This window comes from Nerophis lumbriciformis, linkage group LG21 (assembly GCF_033978685.3).
Source record: "Nerophis lumbriciformis linkage group LG21, RoL_Nlum_v2.1, whole genome shotgun sequence".
NCBI lineage: Eukaryota > Metazoa > Chordata > Actinopteri > Syngnathiformes > Syngnathidae > Nerophis > Nerophis lumbriciformis.
Window position 1 is genome coordinate 28,829,772 of NC_084568.2, and position 17,937 is coordinate 28,847,708.

At 36.4% G+C, this 17,937-nt stretch overlaps 1 protein-coding gene across 1 annotated transcript in view; it reads right to left on the minus strand.

Annotated features, from left to right (window-relative positions):
* The window catches only part of kcnh8 (potassium voltage-gated channel, subfamily H (eag-related), member 8), a 154,871-nt gene that overhangs the window by 37,503 nt on the left and 99,431 nt on the right, over positions 1-17,937 (minus strand). The window contains exons 8-10 of the mRNA XM_061982496.2: positions 8,669-8,878; positions 6,513-6,712; positions 2,149-2,398 (exon numbers count right to left, since the gene is read on the minus strand). Coding sequence (XP_061838480.2) covers positions 2,149-2,398; positions 6,513-6,712; positions 8,669-8,878 — 660 coding nt within the window. The remainder of the gene's footprint in view (positions 1-2,148; positions 2,399-6,512; positions 6,713-8,668; positions 8,879-17,937) is intronic.

Genomic DNA, 17,937 nt, shown 5'->3' on the forward strand with positions numbered 1-17,937 from the left:
ATGTTCTATATGTTATAGTTATTTGAATGACTCTTGCCATGATGTGTTGCGTTAACAGCGTTAACAACGTTCTCAGTTGGTTATTTGTGCGTCATATGGCGTACACTTATTCAGCCTGTTGTTCACTATTCTTTATTTTAAATTGCCTTTCAAATTGTCTATTCTTGGTGTTGGATTTAATCAAATAAATTTCCCCCCAAAATGCGACTTATACTCCAGTGCGACTTATATACCTGTATGTTTTTTTCCTTCTTTATTGTGCATTTTCGGCCGGTGCGACGTATACTCCGGAGCGACTTATAGTCCGAAAAATACGGTACATACACAAATGTATATATATGTATTTGTAATACATATGTATATATATATATTAGGGATGTCCCGATCCTATATTTGGATCGGATCGGCTGCCGATATTTGCCAAAAATTGCGTATCGGCAAGGCATGGGAAAATGCCGATCCAGATCCAGTTTAAAAAAAAACTCCGGTCCGTGTTTTCCAACGCACCTATTTAAATAATACATTCCACTTTTCTGCTGCTCCGTAATTTCCGTTCCGCATTTTCCAGCACACCTTCAACACATCCACAATTCTCACGCAGTTGCCTTTAGCTGCTGGCATTACACGACAGGCTCTTCTCACTCTTTCCTGTGTCTCCCTCTCACAGACAGCGAGCGCACCTTCTTACACACGTCACATACTGTCACGTCATATACGTATACGTCCTCTCCCAGCAGAGAGGTAGCAGCATGGCTAACGCTAGCTGTGATGCTAGCGCAGCCGCTAAGGTGCGCGCCTGCTCAAGCGTCCTCTGCGCACGGCAAATCTATGCCACGCACAAAGTCAAATAAAAAAATAACCGCATAACAATTTTCGACACACGGACACGACAGAGACAACAGTTTTCGTCATCATTGTTCAAATATTGTCACGTCTGTCGAGACGCTTATCTCCATTCGGTGCCACACGTCCAGACTCCACACCATCAAAATGGCAAACATTTCCACATCAACACCGTATGAAAAAATTAGTGATTTTTTTAGTTGTGATTTCCTTCTCTGCATGAAAGTTTAAAAGTAGCATATATTAATGCAGTATGAAGAAGAATGTTTTAATGTAGACATGCAAGCCTTGAAAGAACATTTTGCATTTGTACCCTATATTTTAACTTTAGATTTATTCTCATATCAAATTCTTTTGGCTGTCTTTTTGACACTTACATCAGGCGCCCCCCTCCACACCCTGGATTATAAATAATGTAAATAATTCAATGTGATTATCTTGTGTGATGACTGTATTATGATGATAGTATATATCTGATAGTATATATCTGTATCATGAATCAATTTAAGTGGACCCCGTCTTAAACAAGTTTAAAAACTTATTCGGGTGTTACCATTTAGTGGTCAATTGTACGGAATATGTACTTCACTGTGCAACCTACTAATAAAAGTCTCAATCAATCAAAACACGGAATCATCATACTGCTGTGATTATATGCATCAAGTGTTCATTCAAGGCTAAGGCAAAATATCGAGATATATATTGTGTATCGCAATATGGCCTTAAAATATCGCAATATTAAAAAAAGGCCATATCGCCCAGCCCTAGTGCAATGATGCCATTTCTGTTTGTCATGTATAATTTTGTCTATTTTGTGTTTATCCTTGAATAAACAGGTCAGTTTCTTGTTACCAACCATTGTGTATTATTCAAACTCCCCTAATTCAGCTGGCTAGTTGTTATCAAGAGTACTAAAACATTTTTCAACATGATTCTGACAACTAAGTAGGCTAAATAACTTTAAACTTTAATACATGCTCGGATAGGCCAGTATCGGTCAGTATCGGTATCGGTCAGTATCGGTATCGGATCGGAAATGCAAAAACAATATCGGTATCGGATCGGAAGTGCAAAAACCTGGATCGGGACATCCCTAATATATATATATATATATATATATATATATATATATATATATATATATATATATATATATATATATATATATATATATATAGTCATTTTTCATGCAGACGACTTTCGGCCCCCAGCCTAATTTTTTTAGTCAAATGCGGCCCCCCTAGTCAAAAAGTTTGGACTCCCCTGGTTCACTGTACACACATCAAGGTATTTTTGTTATCTTACCAAGTATGGCCAAAACCATGCCGTCCTTCAGGACCTCCATGCTCCCAGAGCACACGAAGAAGATGGCCTGCAGAGCGTCGCCCTCTCGGAGGAGGTACTCTCCAGGAGCGCAGAAGGTCGTCTTGATGTGCAGCGACAGTGATCTCAGGCAACCCCGGCTGGCTGAGGCGAAGAGAGACAGCTCCAGGATCTCCTTGTTCAAGTGCATGGTGATGTCCGAGCGCAGCTCATCTGGGAAGTCCTTCAGCAGCTGGTGAAGACCACGTGAAGGTGACACTTAAAACTCTGTGATTACATTTGGGCTCCATCTTAAATTTTGAGGCTACTCAGTCTTCATCTTGTAATACGACTTTGTACCTCAAAAGGTGGTAGTGAAATGCATTATGAAGCAACTCCAGTATTTCCTCATCCCTTATTTATAACAGGGCTGTCCAAAAGTTCTCCACTAATATGGAGGCTCAAAAAAATAAATAAATACATCTTTAATTACTTAAATGTGTCCTTAATTAATCAAAATTGGAATTAAACAAATCAATGTGTTATTAAGTGTCTAAAGTAAATTTAATATAACATTGTATTTATCAATCGTACTATTAATTAGTTATTGAGTTTGAGTTAAGTTTTTATTTCCAACATGTATACAATTACTATATACTACATCATATATTACGCATATTTTAATTTCTCATTACAACATGTCCGAAAAGGAGTATTAAAGATGATTAATTATGAATATTATGCTTGTACTAATTGATTAATTATTAACTTCAGTATTTATTCATTTAATTAATTCACAATTTAATTATTTATTTATTTTATCTGTTAAAGTCAGCCTCAAAGTGAGTAGGCGGATCCTAACACCTGATTGGTCTGTGGAACCCTTTGATCTGGAGCAGTGGTTCTCAAATGGGGGTACGCGTACCCCTGGGGGTACTTGAAGGTATGCCAAGGGGTACGTGAGATTTTTTCTAAATATTCTAAAAATAGCAACAATTCAAAAATCCTTTATAAATATAAATAAAAACCTATCTTTTTTTTTCCAAATAGTTCAAGAAAGACCACTACAAATGAGCAATATTTTGTTATACAATTTAATAAATCAGAAACTGATGACTTACTTCTTTATCTCTTTTTTTCAACCAAAAATGCTACAGGGGGTACTTGAATTAAAAAAAAATTCACAGGGGGTACATCACTGAAAAAAGGTTGAGAACCACTGATCTAGAGAAGCTGAGGAGTACTGGTCGATATCTTGGTCTGAAAGTGCGGAAATAACTCTGTCAACTTCAATAAATTCCTCTACTTTAACTGCAACCTGCTCTAGGTCAGCAGGTCCTGCTTCCACATATTCTGCAAACTTTAAAACTTTTAAAGTAGAAAGAGTACTAGTAAATCCTCCTTAGCCGCCATGTTTTGAAAAACTCACAAGAGTTCCAGGCTTCCGAACAAAGCAATTGGACTAGATTTGTGTCAGCCCCGCCCCCTGACTTTGATGGGGGAGTTTGACGGATAAAATACATTTATGAAGCTGCCACATAGCTTCAGGAAACAAAAAAAATAATTTAATAATACCTTTGTGAAATAACTAAATCATGATCTTAATATTGTAAACAATTAAATAGTTAAATATAATTTCACATTAAATAATGACACATTTAATAACACATGTATGTATTTAATTACAATTTTAATTAATGACTATTTTTTAAATTACACAAATAATAAATAAAAATCCCACAATCACAACTGCATTGGAAATATTGAATGGTTAACAAAAAGTGGAAATAAGTGGATAGAACTAAAAATAGCATCAAAATAATTGTATTTATTTGAATAATACATTTAACAATATTCTAATAATTTGTTAATAATTTTGTAATACAGTGTTACATTTCTAAATAATATTTAAAAAGGAATAATTGCTCTCATGTTCAAGCCTTTTTGTAGTAAAAAAGTTAATGATAATATGAATCCTACAGTTTTTACGTTGTTATGGGTGTATTTATAATTTTGTTACTTTGCAAAAGCATATTTGATGCACAAAAATGTGATTTTTGCTGAAATCAAGACATGTGTAAATAAAAACAAAACGGCCAAATTTAACTATTATTTGTTTGAATTCTAAAACCACTTCTAAAACAGTATAATACAAAATATGAAACAAATCTATTATTGTTGTTGTTATTGATTTTGTCTAAATTGTGTACAGAATAAAGAAAGCTTATATAGAGCACTGCTGCTAACTTAAAAGCACTCAAACACAATTCAAATGCTCCAATCTCAAATGGTTTTTGAGAATGTAGAACATATCACCGGCCTGTCTCGGTGACAGCACCAAATATGGTGAGCTGGGCTCGCCCATAAGGCTGATCAATGAGCCATCAAAGCTCGGCCGACTGTAATCAAGAGGCTCATCTTTAATTCATCTGTCTGGGATTCATCAGCATGTGACAGCCGTCTCACACATTCTCTTGCCATTCATAGCCTGGAGCCAAGAGCTGCGATGCCTGTACTGTACCCATCGTCCTGCATGCCTCCTTCATGACACCACAACTAGTTACCTCGCCAAGGCTGCTGCGTTTACACTAAATGTTCCGCCAATTTCAATGTCTTGTGTTTTATTAAGTCTACATTAATAGCATATTCCCACTAATTGCTTCCTGCAGCTGAAAACTAGTATACTTGACCGTTTATTATGTGACAATAGAACACAGACAAAAACCACCAACATGGCGTTATACCAAGAATATGACTCATATTGGCACAAATAGAAGATAACCATTTGGTTTGACATTTTTCAAACCAAAATCAATAACACATGTAATATTCAAAAAAAATGTTTTAGTATCAGTGAAATAAAATATAACTGGCAGGTTGCAGTGAAAAATAATACATTTAGTGTTTCCCACAGGAATGCAATGAATTTGTGGTGGTGGTGGGTTGCTTGGGGGGATGATGTAATTGTCAAATTTGCATAATTGGCCTGTACCATTATATATAATTATACATAATGTTATATCTATATATATATATATATATATATATATATATATATATATATATATATATATATATATATATATATATATATATATATATATATCTATCTATCTATCTATATATACAGTCGCGATCAAAAGTTTACATACACTTGTGAAGAACATAATGTCGTGGCTGTCTTGAGTTTCCTATAATTTCTACAATTCTTATTTTTTTGTGATATAGTGATTGGAGCACATACTTGTTGGTCACAAAAAACATTCGTGAAGTTTGGTTCTTTTATGAATTTATTATGGTTCTACTGAAAATGTGACCAAATCTGCTGGGTCAAAAGTATACATACAGCAATGTTAATATTTGGTTACATGTCCCTTGGCAAGTTTCACTGCAATAAGGCACTTTTGGTAGCCATCCACAAGCTTCTGGCAAGCATCTGGTAGAATTTTCCCTCCAAGAGGAAATATTCACATTTTTTGAGATAGGATTTTTGAGTTTTCTTAAGCTGTATGCCATAATCAGCAATATTAAAATAATAAAAGGCTTGCAATATTTCAGTTGATGTGTAATGAATCCAGAATGTATGACATTTTTGTTTTTTTAATTACAGAAAATAAAGAACTTTATCACAATATTCAAATTTTCTGAGACAGTCCTGTATATGTGTATATATATATATATATATATATATATGTATACATACATACACATGTATATATATGTGTATGTATATATATATATATATATATAATTATACACCCACACAATTATACTTATATATATATATATATATATATATAAACTTTTGACCACGACTGTACATACATGTGTGTGTGTGTATATATATATATATATATATATATATATATATATATATATATATGTATATATACATATATATATACACATACATACATACATACATATACATGTGTATATATATATATATATACATATATATATATATATACACACACACACACATGTATATATATATATATATATATATACATATATATATATATATACACACACACACACACATGTATATATATATATATATATATACATATATATATATATACACACACACACACATGTATATATATATATATATATATATATATATATATATATATATATATATATATATATATATATATATATATATATATATATATATATATATATATATATATACATACACATACACACACACACACACACACATATATACACACACATACACGCACAATTATACTGCAAGACGACCTGAAAAATGTCAAAATGGAGCCTTTTTATGTTTTATGCAATGCCACAACGCGCCCTTTTGGCCTCCTACAGATATACCTCTTTGTTGTTTGTACCTCATTACAGTCGATGCCGTTGTTGACTGACCAGGTTGTCTGAAAATACTCCAACATTCGCTGCTTCAGGCTGTGCGGCAGGTGATGGACACGGATAAAATCCTTCAGGTCTTTGGTCCTGGTGTGGTACTGGGACCAGCGGGAGTACATTCTCTGGATTATGGCTGTTACATTGCCGAAGACCAAGGCATGCATCAGCGCTGGGGGTATGCAGTGCAAGAACAAGAGGTAAGTGATGGAAATTTCTTTAGGTCTTTTATTTTGAAAAGATAGAAGTAAAACGCTGGGTTTAGTACTGGGTTTAGATGCGCTTCCTGTTTCGCCAGTAAGCGCAGTTGTGGGATGCAATGATTTAATGAAGTAGCAGAATGTACAAAAAGAAACTGTCAGCGTGTAGTGGAAGTGTCCAAAGTCTCCTATAAATGCTGCAATATAGCGTCTAAAAAAGGTCAACAAAAATGATGGTTACTGTGCTCAACTTTCTCCTCTGGCCACACCAAATGCAGGTAACAACTCCTCTTTTATAGTGCCCGCCTCTAATGTCATTTGACACTTTGTGTGAATACACACCCACAAACCCACCACACGACCATATCTACACATTTCTGGTTCCGACAGGTAAAAAATGACAGCTTTTAAAATCACAGGTGTCAAACTCAAGGCCCGCATATGTACTGGCCTTTTTAATCGCATGCCAGTAAGATTGGCATGCTGTTATTTTGAAGGTGTGGCCCACCACATCATTTTCGCAAAAAAATGTGTGTCAATAAAGCACTTGATTTATATTGCTAAATGTACGTGTTCTTTCAATTTTGACACACAAAATTATTGTTTCCTTTTTTCATTATTTTTTTCTTATGCTTTGTTTTTAACCTTTCCAAAATAAAATACTACTACTAGCTTGTACAACATGTAAAGTACAGAATATCAGAAACATTTATTCATGTGGAAAAAATATCCCCTAACATCTGTGACAATCAAAGCATGATCGTAACAATCCACATTTTGTGTTATCCAAACATAGAATTGTAGCTCCTCTCCTCTAAATGAAAGTGCTCCTAAATCAGAAATACAAATTTTGTATTCCTACAAAATAGAAAATCTGGCAAGACACCAGCGCACTGCGGGTATTGTTTTATTCTCTTTAAAAACGTGTTGAGCTGTTTCAAAAAGCATTATGTTTAAAAACGTTTCATTACAGCAAATTATATGGCCAGTTATGGTATTAAAAACTTCTAAAATTATCTGTCTCGGGTACACTTATTGATGAAAAATGATCTCTTTCTGTGATTATCGCGATTCATTTTGAGTGAACAAAATTCGATTAATCGCGATTCAATATTTTAATCATTTGAGAGCCCTAGCCCTAAAATATTTATTTCTTCTAAAATTTGATAGGTGCGGCTTAAATGCCGGTGCGCTCTATAGCCAGGAAAGTACGGTACTGAATATGAGGCGATTATACATCTACATTCAGATACAACATATTCGCTGTAACAAGCGGCCCTCGGAGGGCAGTCTATAATACAATGCGGCCCTCAATGAAAACGAGTTTGACACCCCTGTTTAAAGGGGTAACAGACTTTTGTACCATTCAGTATCCGTCAGACCTTTTGGAACAAATTACTAATGAAAACTGCTGAATGTCTCCAATGGATGATTGTCCATAGTGAAGCAGCGAGTAGTGTGTGTACGTTCAGGTGTGTGCTGCTGAAGCAGCCTCCAGGCGGCAAGGTAAATTTAGCATTCAGCAGGAAAAAGGGTGAAATACTCACAGGGGAAAACCCGCGCAACCGTTACCTCTCTTCACCCCTAAAAGCCAAATGTAGTCCAACATGCAGGTTGAAACTGGATTAGACCAACCCAATTAGATCTGCTTGAATAATGTGCCTGCAAAATTATAAATTAAATAAAGCGTATGATTGTGCAGTTTCCTCTACTCGGATTCGTCATCTACTAATATCGCAGGTTAAAAACACGTTTCAACAAAAACAATAAAAGGGCTTGTTTTTATCGACACGCTGAGGGAGAGTCACTAACCAATTTGAACTGGTTTACTTTTGCTAATGCATGTGATGGAGAAACTTGTGGTTGTCCAATATTCAGTGTTATTTATGACAATTCATGTACAGCCATCATCATTGCTTTGTGCGTACCTCCTATGAGCATGACGCAAATGGAAAAGATCTTCTCAGTGTCGGTGTTGGCCGACACGTTTCCGAAGCCCACACTGGTGAGGCTGCTGAGGGTGAAGTAAAGCGAGGCCACGTAAATGCTGCGGATGGAAGGGCCGCTGGCGGTGCTGTTTGCGTTTCCGATGGCGAAGTACGGCGACTCCAGGCGCTTAGCCAGCTCGTGTAGCCATCCTGGTTACACGAGCAGAGAGAAAACAGAAATATTATTACTTGCTTGTTAGGGTGCCCTCAATAAATGACACTGGTTTACACAATTGTCTTTCTATGAGCCCACTATCTGCTCTGATCAACAGAAAAAATATGGATGCTTCAAATTGTGCTGCACATTTAGATTTGACCCAGTTTAGCTTAGCTAAGATAAAAGGTAGACAGCAACAAGTGTTTCAGTACACAATTATTATAGGGTTAATAAATATTAAGTTGTTAAAAGAGCTTTTGGGTGATTTTTGTTAGCCAGGCTAGCATTTGTTGCAAAACATTTGCTAGTTGTTCAGCTACGTTACGGGTGTCCAAACTTTTTAAAGTTACAAAAGGACTAAAATCAACCTTACGTATATACGCTAAGAAGTTATAGGTCGGTGACAAAGCGCATCATAATCAATGTGTCGGCATTTTCTCAAAACCAAAATGTTTTATTTTGTTTTGCTGTTATAAATCTTTTTTTTTTTACTTGGTCTGAGGAAATATTTTAATTTTTTTGAGATATGATTTTTGAGTTTTCTTAAGCTGTACGCCATAATCAGCAATATTAAAATAATAAAAGGCTTGCAATATTTCAGTTGATGTGTAATGAATCCAGAATGTATGACATTTTCATGTTTTTAGTTGCATTACAGAAAATAAAAGGACTTTATCACAATATTCAAATTTTCTGAGACAGTCCTGTACCATAACAGTGACTCCCATCTTGTTGATGTTGTAAAAAAGGCCTACAAATGAAATAATCATGGCCATGGTCTATTACTGTACAATTTGAGTAGCAAATAGTCTAATTTTTTGACAAATTAGTCTCACATTTTGTGCCACACGTTAGCTGACAGCTAGCTGCCTTTAGCGAGCTAGCACAACACACTAAAATACAAACAACAAAACATATGTGTAGCTGTAAATCATAAAGTATTACACTTTAAATGTCAAAATAAACAATGTCAACATTTACCAAAATGATTTGCAAGATTTAAAAAAAAAAGACATAACCAATGCTAGCAATAGTCGCTATAGTTGTTGAAAATACTCAACAGTGACAACAGTGCTGGCCATGTTTTGTTTTGTTTTTTTACCAATTGTTGCATATGTCAGTGTAGACTTCACACTTTCGAGGGGAATTTTACCTATCATTCACAATCCTTATGTAAGACAACAACATGTTTTCTTTCTTTATGCATTCTTACTTGTAAAATACAGCCAGTTTGAGGTGGCTAACAATACAACTAATGGCAGTCCTCTATTCCGCCCGCAAAGCCCTCTAAATAAACATCTAAAAACCGCCAACAACACTTCATTTACATGTTGTGACCTGAATATTAACCAAGTATTAGCAATATTGTTATTATAAGCACTAACGCTGATGACCTCTTTTGAAGTCATTGACTAGCTAACGCTGCTATATTGACATATTGAGCTGCTGCATCGCCTGTGAGCTGGCAAAAGTTAATTTGAGACTATAAACCAGGGGTGCTCACACTTTTTCTGCAGGCGAGCTACTTTTCAATTGATCAAGTCGTGGGGATCTACCTCATTCATATATATATTTTATATTTACTTATTTATGACATATATGTTTTTGTTAACAAGTTAAAGGTGTTTAATGATAATGCAAGCATGTTTAACACATATAGTTAATATTGTTAATACATTAAAGGTGTTTAATGATAATACAAGTATGTTTAATACATATAGTTAATATTGTTAACAAGTTAAAGGTGGTTAAAGATAATACAAGCATGTTTAACACATATAGTTAATATTGTTAACAAGTTAAAGGTGGTTAAAGATAATACAAGCATGTTTAACACATATAGATGCCTTTCTTTCATGAAGACAAGAATATAAGTTGGTGTATTCTAGGGCTGAAACGACGCGTCGACGTAGTCGACGTCATCGGTTACGTAAATACTCGAGTACGTTTTTGTTCGTCGACGCGTCGCATATTTACGTCACACTACCGTCATGGCGGAGCGCAAAGCAGACGATGCGAGCGAGGGGAAAAAAGCACGCCAAAAGTGTGGGAGTATTTCAATAAACGGCCTAAGAAGAAACGCTACTTTTACTCCGCTACTTTTATCTACATTCAGCTCGCTACTCGCTACTAATTTTTTATCGATCTGTTAATGCACGCTTTGTTTGTTTTGGTCTGTCAGACAGACCTTCATAGTGCCTGCCTTACTGGTGACGTTTCACTTCGTTCCACCAATCAGATGCAGTCACTGGTGACGTTGGACCAATCAAACAGAGCCAGGGCTCACATGACCTGACTGGCTCCGAGCTAACTTCGGGTGTTAGTGGTCAATTGTACGGAATATGCACTGTACTGTGCAATCTACTAATAAAAGTTCCAATCAATCAATCAAAAGTGTGAAGGAAAAAAGACCCTTTTTTTATTTCAACCGTAAAGACTGACTGCACAGTTCCTGTCTTCATAATAAAAGTCCCGCTCCATCGCGCCTGCGCTTTCAAAATAAGAGTCTCCGAAAGCCAGCGCAAACAAGCTAGCAAGCTACGGAGTTTGCCGCCAATGTATTTCTTGTAAAGGGTATAAAAACGAATATGGAAGGTGGACAAATAAGATGCCAAATAACAACCACTTTCATGTGGTATTAGAAAGGAGGAACTTTTTTTCTCCTCCATTTGAAAATGTGGACGCTATCATCACTACTGTCTGTTTACAGTCAATGCAAGTCATCAGAATCAGGTAATACACCAACTTATATTCTTGTCTTCATGAAAGAAAGGAATCTATATGTTAAACATGCATGTATAATTATTAAAACACTTTTATCATGTAAACAAAAACGGCAAAATAAATAAATATAAATTATATACTGTATATATCAATGTATGTATATATATATATGTATATATATATATATATATATATATATATATATATATATATATATATATATATATATATGTGTGTGTGTGTGTGTGTGTGTGTGTGTGTGTGTGTGTGTGTGTGTGTGTGTATATATATATATATATATATATATATATATATATATATATATATGATATGTGTGTGTATGTTACTCAGTACTTGAGTAGTTTTTTCACAACATACTTTTTACTTTTACTCAAGTAAATATTTGGGTGACTACTCCTTACTTTTACTTGAGTAATAAATCTGTAAAGTAACAGTACTCTTACTTGAGTACAATTTCTGGCTACTCTACCCACCTCTGCTAATAATGTTGTTGTATGCACACTGTGTCGAGCGGAAATGGCCTATCATAGCAGCACAACGGCAGCGTTCTTGCCATCACCATCAACTAGTCAATCGTCCGCGTGAGTATACGTTGTCATCATTACACAAAAACATGAATGTGTCATTTGTGTCTGCGTTGTAAATTCATAAACTAAAGCACCGTTTCGCTCTGAGAGGAGCGTTTGGCGTGCCTGTTCAGTGTTTACAAAGACGCGCTCCTCTTTAACGCTAACGTTAATTAGTTGTGCAAATACCTTTTACAACATTAACAATTACGTATACTATGTACAAACGAACAATTAACTTTCACTTTAATCATACTATCATTGTTGTGTTATTAAGCAAAATAAGCAAAAGTTTTACTTTTGTTGAAATGTTTACACTGTTGTTACAGAATATTTCGTTTTGCACTTTTTTGTATTGGATGTTTATCTTTATTTTTGCACATTTTAGCAAATAAGCAATACTTTTACTTTTGTTGAAATGTTTACACTGTTGTTACAGAATATTTCCGTTTTGCACTTTTTTGAATTGGATGTTTATCTTTATTTTTGCACATTTTAAAGCAAAATAAGCAATACTTTTACTTTTGAAATGCTTATACTATTGCAGAATATTAAGATTTGCACTGGATGTTTACTTTTATATTTGCACATTAAAAGCAAATAAGCTACTTTTAATTTTGTTAAATGTTTACATTGTTACAGAATATTTTGTCATGTTGTTGTCAATGTTGACTGAGTGGCCATACTTTTTTTTTTGTAAATAAAAGCCATGCCTTTTGAAAAAACTGGCCTACATTTATTTTTTCATCTTCATTTTAAATAAAAAAAATAATCGGTAAAAGGAAAAATAATCTATAGATTAATCGAAAAAAATAATCTATAGATTAACCGATTAATCGAAAAAATAATCTATAGATTAATCGATAGAAAAATAATCGTTAGCTGCAGCCTTAGTATTACCTGATTTTGATGACTTGCATTGATTGGAATCAGACAGTGGTGATGATAACGTCCGCATTTTCGAATGGAGGAGAAAAAAAGTCCTCCTTTCTGTCCAATACCACATGAAAGTGGTTGGTTTTTGGCATCTTATTTGTCCAGCTTCCGTACTCCTTTGTATACACTTTACAAGAAATACATTGTCGGCAAACTCCGTAGCTTGCTAGCTTGTGCACGCCAGCTTTCTGAGACTCTTATTTTGGTAGCGCAGGCAGGATGAAGCAGAGCTTTTATTGTGCAACTGTGTCTTTGGATTTTTGACGACAGGTACGGCGCCAGAGTCTGTTGAAATAAAGTGTTTCTCGCCTTCCAGTCGGTAATTTTAATGGGCTGGCAGCAGCCAGCGTCATCTCAGAAGACCCTCGGGTGCCGTGAATGTCAATCAAGTGACAAAAGTGACGTCATAGTGAAGATTTATGATCGCTCATTTTTAGGACTATTTTTTTAATGCCTGGCTGATCGACTGACACACCCTCCGAGATCGACCAGTAGATCGCGATCGACGTAATGAGCACCCCTGCTATAAACCATGCCTCTCACCTGGATAGTAAAAGGTTGTGGACACAAACCGAGAAGTTGGTCAACTTTGACAGCCAACTTAGACCCAAAGATTTTAAAATCCTTAGTGAGCATTATGATTAATTCTTTATCTAAAAAGGAAGATATAATCGATTAACTTGCAGGCATGCAGTGACCAAATATAACTGTTTAGCACTTCAACAAGTCAACACCATCAACAAAGCTCACATTTGTGCATTCTCGCAGAGCATAAAAAGTTTGGTGGACAAAATAAGACGAAGGAGTGGAATAAAATATGTCTTTCTGTGGCATCATCGGAGAAAGTTGTACATGTAAACAAACTATGGTTAGTTCAAGAACCGCGAAATTAGTAGGACAAAACAGAACTTGCCAAATACTCATCAGTGAAGCATGTTTTATACAAACAGTGGGATTTCTAACAATTAGGAAGATGTGTGTCATGTTTGTCCTCCCACAGAAACCATATTGAAACAAAAATATATCTTTGACTTCATCTTTTTCCATTTTCATACATTTTTGAAAAAGCTCCATGGAGCCACTCTAGAGCCGCGGGTTGCTGACCCCCGGTTTAAGTGAATGTTGTGGTGCGTCTGTAAAATTAATACGCCGCCGTATGCTTAAAATAGTCAAAATACATAAATATTACATGTTATGAATGTTACAGCATTACATAGTTACAGCATGTATACAAAACAATTATGTTTTTTAGAGCGCTGTATAGGCGGAATAGAGCGACTATATAGGCTGCATTGTTAGCTGACTTTTGCTAACGTTTATTTAGGAGTTAGAATTCATAAAACATGGGTTCTTGTCTTACATAAGGATTGTGAATGATAGGCAAAATACCTGCAGTTCCCCTTTAAGTCTTTATTAAGTGTTTTTTCTGGAAAATATGAGGGTTTCCCAACCTGCTCTAAGTGACATAACTTCAGTTGGCGCTAATGTAATGCAAATTGACTTGGTATAACTATCATAGATGACTTTCATTATGTACTAATGTTCAGCTGGGTTAGAGCAGGGCTATATCCATCACATATGTGTTATGGTTGAAGTGATTACACAGTACTCCACTGTGCTTTCTAGCTGTAGTAATCCCCAGAATGCTCAGCCAAGAGTCGCAGGCACCTAAGCATCTTCACCAGTGCTATATGTCCATTGTAAGAGAATGGATTCAACAGAAGCATATCAGATGCTTTGAAAGCACCACTAATCCCTGGTCAAGCCAGAGTGGAGACATGCAGGGGATCCCCGGAGAGTCCCCTGCAGACACTGATGAATGGTAATTGGATGGAAGCCCCTCACAGCTGTCCGACTTCAACGCACGTTGAGCATCAGAAATGCATAATTAGGATACAACACATTAATCGTGCCTCCTGTACCCCGACTACGTTACGTTACAACACTGAGACACGGTAATTGGTCAAGAGGAATGGCTGTCGTGGTCGCTCTCACGGCCCAGTCAATGCTGACCCGGAACTGCTTTTATGAGGACAACAGCGAGAGGTAATTGCGAGCGAAACAGTTCATCGATACCGACCAGAAATCAGCCCAAGGGGGCTCATTATAAGAGAAACCTGCGCAATGAGGATGGGAAGCCTTGCATCGCATCAGTAATTACCAGAAGAATCACAACTTTTCACTCACTATCACCTGGAAGCAGCTGAATCCATAAAAATGATGATTCATCATCATCTAAATGCAGCTTTTTCATGCCAGGTGTGTTTAATTCTGCATCAGACAAAAGGTGGATGGCTGAAGCACAACTGTTACTACTGTGTTTTATCAGTTTCTAATCAAAATCACCATTCATTACCAAAACCTTGTAAACACTCTAAACATTGACTTTGACGTATTCGTCGTTGCAGGAATTAAATCAATATTAATTAACATATAATGTAACTGGTGCATCTGCCTCACAATACGAAGGTCCTGAGTAGTCTTGGGTTCAATCCCGGGCTCGGGATCTTTCTGTGTGGAGTTTGCATGTTCTCCCCGTGACTGCGTGGGTTCCCTCCGGGTACTCCGGCTTCCTCCCACTTCCAAAGACATGCACCTGGGGATAAGTTGATTGGCAACACTAAATTGGCCCTAGTGTGTGGATGTGAGTGTGAATGTTGTCTGTCTATCTGTGTTGGCCCTGTGATGAGGTGGCGACTTGTCCAGGGTGTACCCCGCCTTCCGCCCGATTGTAGCTGAGATAGGCTCCAGCGCCCCCCGCGACCCCAAAGGGAATAAGCGGTAGAAAATGGATGGATGGATAATGTAACTGTGCGGTTAGGAAAATATGGCTGCCTCCTGCATCTGACCTTTACCATTTTGTGGCCGCCATGTTTCCTAAATACTACAGGCATACTTGCCAACCCTCCCGATTTTCCCAGGAGACTCCCGAATTTTAGTGCCCCTCCCAAAAAAATCTCCCGGGGCAACCATTCTCCCGAATTTCTCCCGATTTCCACCCGGACAACAATATTGGAGGCGTGCCTTAAAGGCACTGCCTTTAGCGTCCTCTCTCACTTGAAAAGGAGACTATTATATATGTCTCCCTTGTCCATCGGTTTATCTATAACCCATAAAGTAGGCAGGCACAGAGCTATATTTCTCAGCATGTGTCTATTCCAGCCGGCACGTTATTACACTGACACACAACATCCGGATTCCCATCATGCATTGCTTCAAAACTACGGCAAGTAGTAATGTCCAAAAACATAACAGAGACGAAGCAGAAGAACAAAGAAGAGACATGGCGACGACGAGTAAGAAGAAGAAGTACGCTTGCAAGTTTCAAAATGATTGGAAAAAATAATTTCAGTTAATCCAGGACAGCTCGAAGGGGAAAGGTTATGCTGCCTGCAAATTTTGTAGATCAGACTTCTCCATTGAACACGGTGGCCGAACGGATATACTCATTCATGAACGGATTATATATATATATATATATATATATATATATATATATATATATATATATATATATATATATATAAAATAAATCAGAGGTGGGTAGTAACGCGCTACATTTACTCCATTACATCTACTTGAGTAACTTTTGGGATAAATTGTACTTCTAAGAGTAGTTTTAATACAACATACTTTTACTTGAGTATATTTATAGAGAAGAAACGCTACTTTTACTCCACTCCATTTATCTACATTCAGCTCGGTACTGGTTTTTATCGATCTGTTAATGCACACTTTGTTTGTTTTGGTTCTGCAGACAGACCTTCAAAGTAGGATCTATCGCATGCCTGCGTTTCACCAATCAAATACAGTCACTGGTGACGTTTGACTCCGTTTCACCAATCAAACAGAGCCAGGCGGTCACATGATTAACAAGCTTAAGCTTACATGAACTCAACGTCAAATTTGAGGAAGCACATCGCAGTAAGTAACCTTAGTAGATATTTTGGCTGTCACCGTAGGCTGATGTTAGCTTCCCTGCTATGAATCACTGTCAAATGTACATCGTGTGGGGACATTTATTAATGCACTACAGCCTCATAGACACACACACACACACACACACACACACACACACACACACACACACACACACACACACACACACACACACACACACACACACACACACACACACACACACACACACACACACACACACACACACACACACGCATGTATAGAAACACCAATCAGTGTGTTCCCAGGTGCAGCCCACACCTATCAGTTTATGATTTGCGTAAGGGTTAACTTTTTATTTTCTTTTGTAATCTCTGCCTACTGAGCCTATGGTGCTGTTAAGTTATTGTGGCTCAATTTGCCTTATTTTTTTAATGTTAATGTATTATTATTTAATATATATTATTGTTTTAGTTGCTTAAGAGATATTCCTGGCTCTGAATTTGCTCTTTGCTATTTTTATGTTTTAGTGCATTATTTGTTGCCGTCATCATTAAACGAACAGGTTACTCATCAGTTACTCAGTACTTGAGTAGTTTTTTCACAACATACTTTTTACTTTTACTCAAGTAAATATTAGGGTGACTACTCCTTACTTTTACTTGAGTAATAAATCTCTAAAGTAACAGTACTCTTACTTGAGTACAATTTCTGCTACTCTACCCACCTCTGTAAGAAATACCATATTTTACGCACTATAAGGCGCACCTAAAAACCTCTAATTTCCTCAAAAGCTGACAGTGCGCCTTATAATTCGGTGTGTCTTATATATGGACCATTATTGAGCCACAACAGGTCTCGCAACTACGGTAACTACGCCGACTTCATTTTCTCCCTTCTACGGT